The following is a 13,754-nucleotide window of genomic DNA, read 5'->3' on the forward strand; positions in this document are numbered from 1 at the left end:
GAACAAAAGGATGTCCACATAATCAGACCACTCTCTCTCACTGACACCCAATTACTTACACACACACACACACACACACACACACACACACACACACACACACACCTCTGGCAGTAAATAACAAACAAAAAATCTTATTTAGCATTTTCGCACAGGTAAAAATGGCAAATTTGAAACAAACACGCAGAGTTGCACTTGGCTTTTTCAGTTATACTTCTTAAACTAGTAAGTGTCAAGCACAAGGACAACTTGCTATTTACAAAGACCAGTTACAGTTATGTCATTTGGGAATGCTTACTCATTGCCAAGTTTCATTTAGGTACAGCATCATTAAAAGAACAGCCCAAGACTGCATTGTGTAGACTGGTTTGACCATTTAGAAGCCTGTACAAAAACACCAAACCAGATTTTTAACTGAAGTTTACTGCCAGTTTATGGCTTGGAGGGCAAGCATAAGACAGTAGCTCGTCAGTGCTGAAATCTGGATGCTACACAGTAGGTAACAGGCGTCTATTGACCGTTTGCTTTACCTGTAGGTATTTGATGCGGGCGGTGAGTGCTGCTGTGTTGCTGCAGCCCTTGCTGCGTGTGGCATTAATGTAACACTTGATCGCGTCCTGTGGCTGGTTACAGGACTCATAGAGCGTGCCCAGGTCCATCCAGGCTGCAGCATGACTGTGATCCAACTGCACAGCACAGATGTATGCCTGAAGAGCATCCATGGGCTGATTTTGCTGCTGATACAGCACCCTGAGCAAGAGAAAGCAGGGGGGCGGGGGGGGGGGGGGGGGGGGTGGTAGACAGCAAACATTTAACCAATAAGGTGAGCAGTCGTTTAAGGGCAGGGCTCAAGGGGAAGAGTATGGTGTGCAAAGGGCAGAACCAGCATTCAGCAACAATAGTAGTGTGCAGGATATTTGTTCAAAATGATCAATGAACCCCACCCCAAGTGTTTCAGTTAGTTAATGCGTTTATCCTAGTGAATAACAGGCTTAAAGTGATGACAAAAACGATTTCCACAAGCATACCCTATGGAGCACCAGGTGTCTGCACTGGCTTCTGATTTGTCTATAGACTGCCTGTAAGAAAGGAACGCATCTTGAACTTTTCCAATACTTGAGTAGCACCTACAGGAGGAAAGAGGAGAGAAAGATATATATATATATATATATATATATATATATATATATATATATATATAGTATATGAAGTAAAAATTAACATGGGAAATTCAAACAAATAACTATAATTTCATCGCCACCACCACCACAATAAATACCCCAGAAACTGAGGTCAATTTCAGGATCAAACCCTTGTCACGGACCTGCCAAGAAAATACCAGGACTGGCCGGAGTTGGGATCTGCCTCAAGAGATTTCTGCAGACACTGAATAGCGTAGCTGTATTTATTGGCTCTGTCTCCCAGCTGCTCCACTGTATGATGCATCCATCCTAGAAACAAGGGAGAGGTGAGGTGGGCGAAAGAAAAGGAGACTGAAAAGGCACTGTCAAAAGGCACATGTCCAACAGCACACACACTAACTGAGCTCTCAAGTTCTATGAAGGTCTCAGACCACAATTAGCTGGTTAGGAATATGGTTTCTTCACAATCATTAGGAAGGATGATCAATTCTAAAGCTAATGCAAATTCCCCCACAAAATTCAGCTTTCAAGAGGAACATCAACAGGCCTAAAGAGTTTTGTAAACGTGTCAATTTAATACCAGCAAATCTGGAAGCAAACATCACATTGTCTGTACAAAAGCTGATGATGAAAAGAGGATGGCATCTATAGTAGGACAATGACTTATAGCATACCTCAAAATTCTCAAGAGACTACCTCAGAAGCACAAGCTGAAGGTTATTCCATGGCCCTCACAGTCCACTCATATTGCTATCTCCGAACAGAACTCAAAACAGCAGTATATGCAAGACTGTCCCATAAGCTCACAGAACTAGAAGCCTTTTGCGAGAAAGAATGGGTAAAGATGTCCCAAACAAAAAGTTTTGCTTTCAGGCATCTCGCATAACTATTCACAGCAACAGTTTGACTAGTTGTGGCCAAACCTTTTGCCTGCCACAGCAAAGCTGTAATGTTGAGAACTTACCAAGCTGTTGTAAAGTAGCAGCTTTCACCTGTGCAGTTAGATTCTCAGTCTTTAATAGACTTTCATAAGCTTCCTTTGCTGCACGGTATCTTTTCTGTTAACATAAAAGAAAAACAGGTACACACATAGGTCCAATATATAACACTAAACACAAGCACAATTATTTAAAAAAAAACATACATATAAATAATACTATTATAATAATATTTACAGATGCCCAAAGATTTCTGAAACAAACGATTCAATGTTTGACAGCACAGGAGAAGAGCTGTGACAACACACTAGCTAAGGGGGGGGGACTCTTCTCTTATTGCCATGACGATGTACCAATACTGTATCATAACTAATCAAGTGAAACAGAAAGAGGAGAAAGCAAAGAACCTACCTGTATCTCATACAAATGAGCAATGTGAAACTGAACTGTCAATGCAAAAAAAAAAAAAAAAAAAAAACACAATGAGATTTAACATTACTAAAAGGAAGAAATCAACTCTAAAAGGAGGCATATATATTTAGCTTAAAATACAATTATTCTAGAATCTAAATGAAGACACCAAGACACCAAAAGACAACTTCAACTTCATTTGTGACTGCGAGAGCACGAGAGAGAGAAATAAAAAAAAAATAAATAATAACTAATAACTTTTTACACCTTTCCACCCAAAATCTGAACAATCATTACCAGCTGAGTCCTGTAAGATCTATGGCTGACAACCCAGTGAGCCAGAAACTGAATTAACACGTTAAAAGTAAAAGCAGCAACAATTGTGAAATCAAAGCCTTTGCATTGTGGTACTTACTTTCAGCTTTGGACAAAGTGCAGTGGTTTGAGTCAATCAAAGCCAGCTGAAAGTGCTGGAGAAAGAGAAAAAGACAGAACATTAACAAAAAACAAAAAAACAAAAACAAACCCCCCCCCCCCCCCAATCCTATAACAGCGGCTATGAAAGATTTAATTTGCCGGCAGAGCAATGACCGGTAAAACCATGGAAAAGTCAGGACTGATGCGGTCCTTTTTGTGTACGGTCAGTAAATATTAAAACGGAAATGTCAGGTCTCAGACATTTTAGCAGATCAAATGTCCCTGCTGGGTTGAAACTTTCCACCAAACAAAAACCTCAAGCCAAAGCCTGTTTTATCAGCACTTTATTTTACAGATAATGTCTTACAATAAAATCATGACACATTTGTTCTGTATGTAGATATGATTCATTTAGCACCAACACCAAGTGCTGCACTGGTCTGACCCGGTACCCAGAAGTGTTGAGCTCTCATATGACCGCCTACTAGAAGCAGTGTTGATCTAAATTACTTCGAGAAAGAAACCGTTTGTAGTGTTTTAGTAAATAACTTCACATACTTAGAAGGCAGAAAACAGCACGTCTGAATTTATTTCACACGAAAAACATATTTAAACTACTCTTTTACCGGTGCAATTTATATATATAAAACGTGCTATATCTAACCACTGCGTTGTGCATTGTGCCATGTACACATGCATTTTACAAACAGACACAGTGAAAGCAGCACATGGGCAGAAGCAGCAGAGTAATAGCACAGGATGTATACTTAAAATAAAATAGGAACTATTTTAAAACATGCAGAACATTTTTAAAAATCTTTTTACACTTAGAAAAACAACAATGCCAATCAATCTGATCTCAGTCTTATGCAAACACACAAACACTTATATAGGTCATTTATATCAGAGCTAACAAGCCTTTTAAAATGTGGATAATTCTAAACAAAATACATTTCATCTTGAGAGACAAGACACACAAAATTACAGAAGCCTTGCATGATGATGCATTACCAAGTAACGCCTGAAAAGTTTCATGTGGCATCCAGCTCAACACTCAACAGTATCAGCCACAAAACACTGATCAGTACATTTCTATCAATGTTCATGGCAGACCTACTATAATATGTAAACAGATAATTTTAAGAAAAACAACATTGCTAATCCCATGGCTCCTACATACAATAAAGTTAAAGACCCCTGCTACAGATCCATATACAAATTTGCCAAGACCCCTACTTCTCTACTACCTCATCATTTAACTCCTCAATTTTCAGTCTCCACCACTAGACTCACACCAATGCATGTGGCTCAACAAATCAACAGCCCAACCCTGTATGAACTCACTGCTGGTAACTCTGCCTATCAATAAAACAAAACAAATAACTAGTTGGAAAGTCCAATCTAGTTTTAAAACTATTTTAGCTCCAAATGTACACAGACTAAGCAAGAGCTGTAAAGGATCCTAATGTGTTTATGTATTGCGCTGAAATAAAACAATTATGAAGTTCCTGAAAACTCTTTTTAATTATTAAAAATAAAAATTAATATTAATAAAAAAAAAGGTGCCACGAAAGGTCTTTTGAGTGATGCCATAGAGAAAAAAAAACAATTCTTAAATAAATAAATAAACAAATACATAAACGAGTAAAGAACCTTTACATCAACTACTTAAAACCTTTAAAAATGTTCACACATCTCTCTTCATGATGGAACCAAAATCGGTTTCTCAATGGCCCAGGTCTTGAATCCTTGAATCCTGTTTTTAGTCCTGGATTTTTTTTTTTCCCCTTTAAGTTAAAGGAACAGTAACTATAAATGACTTGTCACATAGTGTCATGCTTCAATGCAAACAAAGTCCAGGACTGGAAACTGGATCCAGATTCGCAGACCTCTGTTCTATTGCATTACTCAAATAATCTTCCGTAGCACCTTTAATTTAAGAGTGAAGAATTGAACGGCATACCAAGCCCAAGAATTAACCAGGAGAATAAGCAAACAAGACTCAAATTTAGGAAGCTATGCCAAAACGTCAACATAAACCACATTTGAAAAGTATATAGACATCTTAATAAAAAGTTAACAGCTCCTACCTTTAAGCTTGATTCGTAGTCCGTGTTCACCTTAAACATCAGCCCGAGCCGCAGGTGGATTTCCTTTGCTCGAGAGAATCCAGGGTCAATGTACAGCACCTCCTGAAACGCTTTAATCGCCCTGCAATGACAAATCAGATTTATCACATTCACAAGATAAAATGGATAGCACTCCAACCAATAACAATAACTTAAAACTTTACAGAACATCAATGTCTTTCTCTGACTGAATGAAGCAAGATCTAAACCACACTTTCTCATCTCCAGCCACACAATGAGCCTTCTTAAAAGCATGATGGTTTGTGGTGTCTTTCTTTAAAATTTTACCCATCTCACTGCACTCTGGCTAGGAAAAAATATTGCTAATTATTGCATTTTACTGCCTATTAATATGTGCATGGTTTGTATTTTTCCCCACAACCAGCACTATATATATATATATATATATATATATATATATATATATATATACACACACACACACATACACACACACACGTTCAGGGAACAGAGGTCCCTCAATGTAAAAATACTATGTGCAATACCCCCCCACACGTGCAATTAAGAGCAATTTGCAATAAGCCTGCAAATAATAGTGTTATTGCTTTTTTACTTCTTATTTATAGTGTATATAGTGTAATTATATATATATATATATATATATATATATATATATATATATGACACTGAGAATTTCCCCACTGTGGGACTAAAAGGATCATCATCTTTATACCTGGATTGTATTATTAATGAGATATTTCTGAGCCAACTTGATGATCCTGACTGTTCAGTGTTATCCTAATGTGATGTTACTAAAATCACTTCTGTATGAACAAGAGAATATAATGTGGCTTAACTTAAAACCTCAAATCCTCTTAAGTTTACTCTTTTTACCTACAGCACAAAAAAGCAATGCTGTTTTGAGATCAAGGGTATGAAACAAGAATACCATTTGAGATCATGTGATTATTACACGTGTATTCAAAATTAATTCTTTAGAACAGTAGATCACCCACATTTGATTTGGTGACTGATTGAGAACGATGACTGGTAACTGGTAAAAACTCAGCAAAGCGGAGAGTCAATCGTCTGTTAGTAAGATACTTAAAATAACCTATGCACTTAAATTCTCATTACATTCTAACACAAGACAAACAAACTGCTTTTGCCTCACAACACAGCTGCTACAGAACTGGCCAGTTTTTCAGCCAAATCTACTCTACACTTAGTACGCTACTATCATTTTATCAGTGGCAAAAAATTGTGTTAAAATGACAAACATTGTTTATCCTAATTGTTTGAGACAATGTGTATGTGTATATATATATATATACACATATAATTTTTTTTTATTGTCATGTCATTCCAAAATACTGAACAGCAACTAGTGATAAACATAATTGTAATATTTAAAAATATTTAGTCAATTGACAACCTTTATTAAAGTTAATGTTTGTTTACACTTTTTATGTACTTCCAGAACACTGACTGTGCGCTTTATTATAGTACATAAATCATAATGTAAAAAAGTATTGCAACATTTGAGCATTACTGTCATACTCAACGTTAAACAACTGTCACTATACAACTACAGCCACCAGAACGAGTAGTCATACTGACTTATTTTACTTATTTTATACACCTCATAGTTACTTACCACTGAAATGCATTGTAATGGAAGTAAACCATACCAAGGCCATACAAAAAGGCAGCATTCTGAAAAAGAGAGAAACAGTTTTCAAAGTTGCAAAAAAACATCAGGACCATTAGATTATTAACACCTCTGTAGTAAAACTGCTTAAATCTACCATAATGTGTTTTGGATCGTGTTTAAACATTCATTTTCAGCATTTTTCATTTTCAGCATTTTTTGTCCTAACCCTAAAAAAAAAAAAGAAAAAAAAAAAAGAAGTTGAAATTAAGGAATGTGACCAAACTAAGAAAAAAGGTTTGCCTGAAGAATTTGCCAGAACAAAAATAAAGAGAAAAAAAAACTTTCAAGCTTAATGCTAGCAACATTTGAGTCTTTCACTTTAGTATTAAAATGTGTTCATGTACATGTGTGTATCATTTTGGCTGAGCGAAAGAGACGAGAGTGCGAGCTTTGTTTTATAGTAATACGGCTCCTGTGGCTTTCAGGGTTAGTAATTTAGTGCAAATTAGTCTTTCAGTGTAGTCAAGCAGTTTCAGTGAGCATATGCAATCTGCTGATACCTATTATATTATAAATTTAAAAAAAACACAAATACAACGTGCGTACACATCATTTTAAATCTTTATTTTAACAGCTTTTTTTTTATAGTCACCAATGTTCTCGCCATCTTATGAAACCTGTCCACAAAGAATTAAGGCTTTTATAAAGGCAAAGTGAAGGTAGACAAAAATGCAAAGATTCTACTGATCTCAATAGTTATGGTACTACTAAGCCCAAATTTGTTACAGCCATTCATTTAAAATTATTTATTTTTTGTATTTGCTATATCTCTTATATCAAGACAGATAATCTATATATATATATATAAATAAAATCACACACTCATTTCAAACTATTTACCGAAACAAGGAGTGGTGGGTATACCCCAACAAAAAATGTTAACGCCTCAATAACTTATGTACCCATGAACCCCTGAGCATCATTTACAGCTCGCCAACGACATCTCATGCTGTTCACAGGTTGCCTTATTGTCTGCTGAGGGATGGCATCCACTGAGGTTCTGGGGTACTGAGTTATGGGCACTGCGACTCAGCTGATACCATAGATTTTCTATGGGATTCAGGTCTGAAAAAAGTGCAGGTCACTTCATTTGAGGTACCCCAGCACTGTCGTCCATTAAGATGCAATTAGGCCCGTGTTGTTTATGCAGAGGCACAATGACTAGATTAATGATGTAATTCAAGTAGCATGGGCTTGTCACTGTACCATTCACAGTGTAGGGCATCAGCGTGAATCGACTTTTATCAGTGAACAGCACTGAGGTCTACTGGTCCTTCGTCCAGCGTAAATGCACCTTGGCACATTCAAGATGGCAACGCCTGTGCCTGGTGGTGTGGTCAGGTACCCTTGCAGGACATCTTGCACGCAGAACACAATGACGTAAACTGTTTCAAATGATCTGACGTGAAACTTGGGTGCCCCTCACCTCCCTTAAATGTGCCTGGAGTTGTGTGGCATTCATCATCTGGTTCCGCAGAGCACTGTTCACAATGAAGTGGTCATTAGTGTGAGATGTGGCCAAAGGATGTCCACTTCTATGCCTTTCTGTGACCCCAGTCACTCTGTATCTATGTTGCAACGTGCTGATGACACGGACACTCCAAGCTCAGTGGCCAATTCTAAGAACATCCTGTTTGAAGCCTCGCAATGGTGAGGTACTGTTGAGCAGTTGTTGGGAGTCATCTTGGTCTCATGATGTCAAAATTTTAGCAGCATGATTAGGAGGACTGTTGAAATACCAGTTCTAATTGAACCAGGAAATCTTTTGGCCTGTTGTGAATTTAGCAGGTAAGCTCCTTGTTAGAGAACAGCAAGTTGGGCAAAAAGTACTGAAACACTGAACAGTTAGACATTTACATAAGTTGATATGGTCATTAAGTTACCTGTAAAAGTTTAGGTTCATTTTAAAATTTTACCTAAAAGTCAAATATCCCCAACTTTGTGAGTAGTGTACACACACACACACACACACACACACACACACACACACACACACACACACACACACACACACACACACACACACACACACGACAGTTTGCTGCTAGCAGTCGAACAGAAAATACATGGTACACACTACTTAAGTACATACGATGATTTCACAAGTGTGCCACCTGTAACTGTAGGCCATTATATTTACATGGTTTTGTGGGAACAGTAGTAGTCTATGATCATTGCTACTGTAGTCCTCCATCCAGCACTCCCTTTTGCTGCTGTATGTAAAGTCAAGAATTTGACTCAAACGCTTTTCTCATCTCTTTATTGTTTATATTTGGTTTTGAAACGACAAACATATTTCTGCAGTATTCCAGCTATGCATTTTAACATAATTTTAACTTATGAAATCATTGTGAATTGGATGATATTTTTGAGTGTGTGTGTGTGTGTGTGCGCACACACAGAACTTCGTCTGTTATTTAAATAAAAAGAAACTTAGGTTAGTCTTGTTCATATTTTTTTCCTTGCTGTACTGTACCCGTACCATGCAGTCCAAACCACATAAATAAGCGCATCACTTTTATAGTCAAGTCAATATACAAACTTTAGGAGCAGTGTATAAAAAAGGCAACAGACACTAATCACAACCTTTAAAAGCAAGAGCTTTTCAAAAGGGAACAAAGCAGTTAAGGGTTAACTGTTAAAACATGGAACATGAATTTGGAATACTTGCAGTTCTAGTGTTCTGGCTGTGTTTGAGTAAGCCATCTTTACATCATACAAGAGCAGGTAAAATTGTACCATGACTATTTTCTGCTGTTTTGGTCCATGCCACCATAACCATATTGGGGAAATGCATTTGATCACGACTGGTCTATTGTGGAAATGTTTAGCAGTTAGCACTGAACAGCTCAAAACAAATAAAAAAAAAAAAAAAGTTGACCAATATACATTCAATATTTTCTCTATAAACAATATAGCTCTGTCTTCCTTATTGTGCAATCCAACCACGCAATCTAGTAACTTCAATTCCCTTTTTAAAACCAGTTTTTGTCTTGTTCTCTTACAACTTCTCCTTTTGTGCGGTTACGCAAAAGACTTCGCTGGTTAATGTAACAATGACATCAGTGGTGCAGTAATCCTGCCTGGACTAAAGTGTAGCTTTTCTTTAGCGGCATTGGTTTGGTGTTTAACTGATTTTTGGGCTGCTTTCAGTTTGATGTTTTTTTGCTTATCATGGTATAGTAAAATCTATATTTGAGACCCATATCATAATTGTCTTTTCCAAAAGAAACCATCCAACATGTGCTGTGCCACCTTACCCACAAGCGTTATCAGCAGCACACTGCTGTACTTCTATGTTTAATCTACTTCTTCTGGGTAAAACGAGGCATGAATGTTTTGTGATGTGTTCAATTCAATTCAGCAACAGGTTAAAGTGCAGTGTTTGATCCTTAGTTGTTTAGTGTACTCGAGGCTTAAAAATGGACTCATACTTGTGCTTACCTTCCAGTAGTCTGACTGTAAACTGTAGTACCGCTGGTATGCTGATAATGCTGCAACGGAGTGACGGACATAGAACTTTAAAGCCTTAAAATACATGTGCATTCTTGTAACTCAAAGGCAAATACTTAACACAAAGGAAATATCTGGTATGAAAGAATATATGCCCCCTTCTAACATTACTTTATGGTCTCAGCCTTTGGAAAGTTAGCAACCCCCCCCCACCCAATGTTGATACTCCAAGTACCCTCACCTTCATCCCCCTCCTACCCCTCCAGTTTCCAATGTATAGGAAGTCCTCCCAAAATATCCCTAATCAGACTGAATTGGATTAGACTGGCCTGGAATGGACTGGACTTGATCAGACTAGGCTGACCGTGATCAACTAAACTGTGCCAGAGTATGATTTTCTGTCTACACGTGAATGAAACTTCAACGCTAAAGATCCAGTCTCCAGAATCTGCCTCCTGTATGCTGGATTTCTAACAGGTATCTTTCAGGATGATCAGAGTGACAATGAGCTTAGCTAGAAAGATATGTAGATAAACAGATAGATAGAGAGATTGAGTATGTTCTTATGCTTACCTTTTGGGTAATCCTCCAGTAAGAGATTGAAGTGACCCAGCTGGCAGAATAAGTCAGGGTCAACCTTTCCTTCAGCTTTCAGGATTAGAGAGTCATAGCAGCGAACAGCCTAGAATGGCAAATGACAATGTCCTCAGTTAATGTCCTCATCAGACAAGGCATACAGATCAAATGATACTGCACTTGACATTGCACACCTTGCAATGCGATTATGGCGTATGCACACATTGCTCATTTGTGCAAATTATTTGGACTAGGGCTGCACAGCATAAAGTTTCTGCATTACCACTGAACACAATAAGTACAGACCCATAAACAGTAAAACATCGTAATAAAGCGGTCAAATAATACTTATTTGAACTGGACCTTCTCTGGAGTTTCTAGCTTTAAAAAGGTGTCACCAGGGAAATATTTATTGGTAGGGATCTACAGGCCTCCTTTCACTCAAGTTTGGACTGGTTCTCCAATGTAGGGATGCACCAAACTGATCAGGATCATTATCAGAAAAAGATGGATCAGTGCATCTCTAATCCAATGCATCTGATCATCTAAAAGAAATGTGTGAAAATCTCACCCACACACAAATAATCACAGACTCAACTCACCCAATTCTAAAGGACCCTTCCAAGTCTAGGTGGACTGATTTAATTTTACCCAACAGAATAGGTAAAAATAGATAAAAGATTTTGATCTTGGTTTCAGTAACCACTGCCTGGTCTGATGCATTAGAAACAAAAACTGCTCTCGGATGGTGGTTAGAAGAAATGTAAAAAAAAATATTTAACGAGCAAGCTTTTCTCTCTGATCTAGCAATGAGTGATCATCTTGCATTCAGTATCCTAGATGTCGAATTAGGCTCTAGATCACTTTAGTAAATCAATAAATAAAGAGTGTAAGAGATGCATAAAAGAAGGAGAGGCAGCAGATATAAATAACTATAGGACCCCCCACACACACAAACAAACTTAGCAAAAAACTTAAAATCTATGAATGAATAGTCAACTTAAATAATTTATTCACGCAAAGTCTGTCCTGTTTAACTTTCAGAACCAGATCAGCAACCACACTGATTTTACATGATCTCTACATGGCTACAAAGGAAGAACTGTGCTGCCTTTTTTCTTGACTAAACAAATGTTTTTGACACTGTTGGTCACTTAATACTTGCAGAAGATTGGCTTAAACACGCCCGCCCACACACACACACACACACACACACACACACACACACTTTAAATACAAAGAAAACTTGGTTTATAGTTTTCCCGATCTTCAAATATTGATTTTAATATTATGAATATTACTACTCTCACAGGACTAAGCAATAAAGAATAAATATCAAAGCATAAAAGGGACTTAAATTCCCAATCAGCTCCAAAAGTAAACCTATATGCTAATCAATGTAATCACTCATGTCATAAATGAATTTGGAAGGCGTGTTTTGAAATGTAACCTATTAGCGTGTGCGTCGGGAGGGAGAGATGAGGGATAAATTACATTACAATTACAAGTGAAATCTTGGTGCATTTGCTACTTATGCCTAGTCACTATCGACTTATAACACATGCTACAAATAATTACAAATACTGTACGTTTTAACAAGCAGTAGTGTTAGCAGTTAGCAATCGTAATCATGCCCTGTGGAGGCTCAGATTCTGCTTGGAGAAGTGCAGTTTATGCGAGTATGCTTCCGGTTCAGGTGCTGCAGCACTGACAAAGTACTACTATGGTAGGACAGGTCTGTTTTTAGTGTATACACTGCACTACATTGTCCTCTTTAGGCATCGTAAAATGGTCCAACACTCACACACAGTTATCTGAATTTTCCACCATTGCCATAGAAAGCAAAATAAATTGTGCCACCTTAAATGCATGCCAGTTATAAAAGTCAATGTAAAACCATGAGACTGGAGCTGCGAAGTAGTTTTCAAAGCGGGATTAATACAATAGCAGAGACATTTAAAATAGATGGACTTTTGTCACATTAATTAAAGCCTCGAACATTGTTTTATAATTGAATTATTCAAGTAACTTGAACAATTATTTCAGCCATACAACACACATCTAATAATTACTTTTTTACCTAAATAAGTAATACTTATTAAAAACCTAACGTGCCTTGTGGGGGAATCAGAGTAAAGACTAGTAACAGGATACCCCTCAAGTCCATCACTCAGCTCAATACCACAAACACAGCTAAAGAGACAAAGCAGCAAACACTGCAGCTCATATTTAACCGCAACCAAAAATACAGCAGCTACAGTCAGAAAGCATGCCGAAAACAATGACTGGAAGGTTGATGGAAGAGATCAATAAATAACTAAATAACAGAGGTCCTGACCTCTTCTACCTCTCTAGCTTCTGTTCTGTTGAGCGAGGCTGTGAACTGAGTCGAACAGTTGCATGCCAGCAATTTGAGATGTGATTGCTAAACATACAAATAGTATGACAGTGAGCCAGAAAACATTATATACTTATGATATTTATAAAACATTAAATGTCACAAGATTAAATTGCTACTGTTTAGATGTTTAGCTTCTGTCACCTAGCACTTGCCTGGACATTGTTTTACTTTACCTTAAAATACAGAACAACTGTATATTGGCACTATTCTGTAGCAGCAGTTCCATAAATATTGCAAAGGGGGAGTGCAATATTCCAAAAACAAGCCGAGTTAAGCTTCTGTCCTGTTGAAAGAGGAATGAACAACATGGAACTGCTTCAGAATTAAAATCAGGGATGCACCGATACCACTTTTCCCTTTCCGATACCAGATACCGTGCTCCACCTACAGTTGGAAAGTGGAATTTACCAGGACAATATTTTATTGTCTAGTATGGGAGAGTATATGAATAGTAGATTTTAAGAATCATGTCTGTGTTTACATGCATCGTGACAAATGTCTTTAAATATTGTGATATAGTATTTTAACCACATTGCCCAACCCTACTTCATAGTATGTTTGGGATCATTATCTTGCTGTAAGATAAAGCGCAGCCCAATGGTTTTGGAGGCA

At 37.5% G+C, this 13,754-nt stretch overlaps 1 protein-coding gene across 5 annotated transcripts in view; it reads right to left on the reverse strand.

The window, feature by feature from the left end:
• Positions 1-13,754, reverse strand: part of kdm6al (lysine (K)-specific demethylase 6A, like) — a 33,562-nt gene that overhangs the window by 11,597 nt on the left and 8,211 nt on the right. For 4 of the 5 annotated variants that reach the window (XM_072683831.1, XM_072683832.1, XM_072683829.1 and 1 more), the window contains exons 3-12: positions 10,739-10,847; positions 10,157-10,206; positions 6,656-6,714; positions 4,999-5,119; positions 2,907-2,961; positions 2,492-2,526; positions 2,107-2,200; positions 1,325-1,451; positions 1,029-1,127; positions 531-750 (exon numbers count right to left, since the gene is read on the reverse strand). In XM_072683831.1, coding sequence (XP_072539932.1) covers positions 531-750; positions 1,029-1,127; positions 1,325-1,451; positions 2,107-2,200; positions 2,492-2,526; positions 2,907-2,961; positions 4,999-5,119; positions 6,656-6,714; positions 10,157-10,206; positions 10,739-10,847 — 969 coding nt within the window. Of the gene's footprint in view, positions 1-530; positions 751-1,028; positions 1,128-1,324; positions 1,452-2,106; positions 2,201-2,491; positions 2,527-2,906; positions 2,962-4,998; positions 5,120-6,014; positions 6,309-6,655; positions 6,715-10,156; positions 10,207-10,738; positions 10,848-13,754 lie in introns of those variants that run through there. The other variant, XM_072683833.1, reaches the window with a different exon arrangement.

The sequence above is a fragment of the Salminus brasiliensis genome, chromosome 7 (assembly GCF_030463535.1).
Source record: "Salminus brasiliensis chromosome 7, fSalBra1.hap2, whole genome shotgun sequence".
NCBI classification, from domain to species: Eukaryota; Metazoa; Chordata; class Actinopteri; order Characiformes; family Bryconidae; genus Salminus; species Salminus brasiliensis.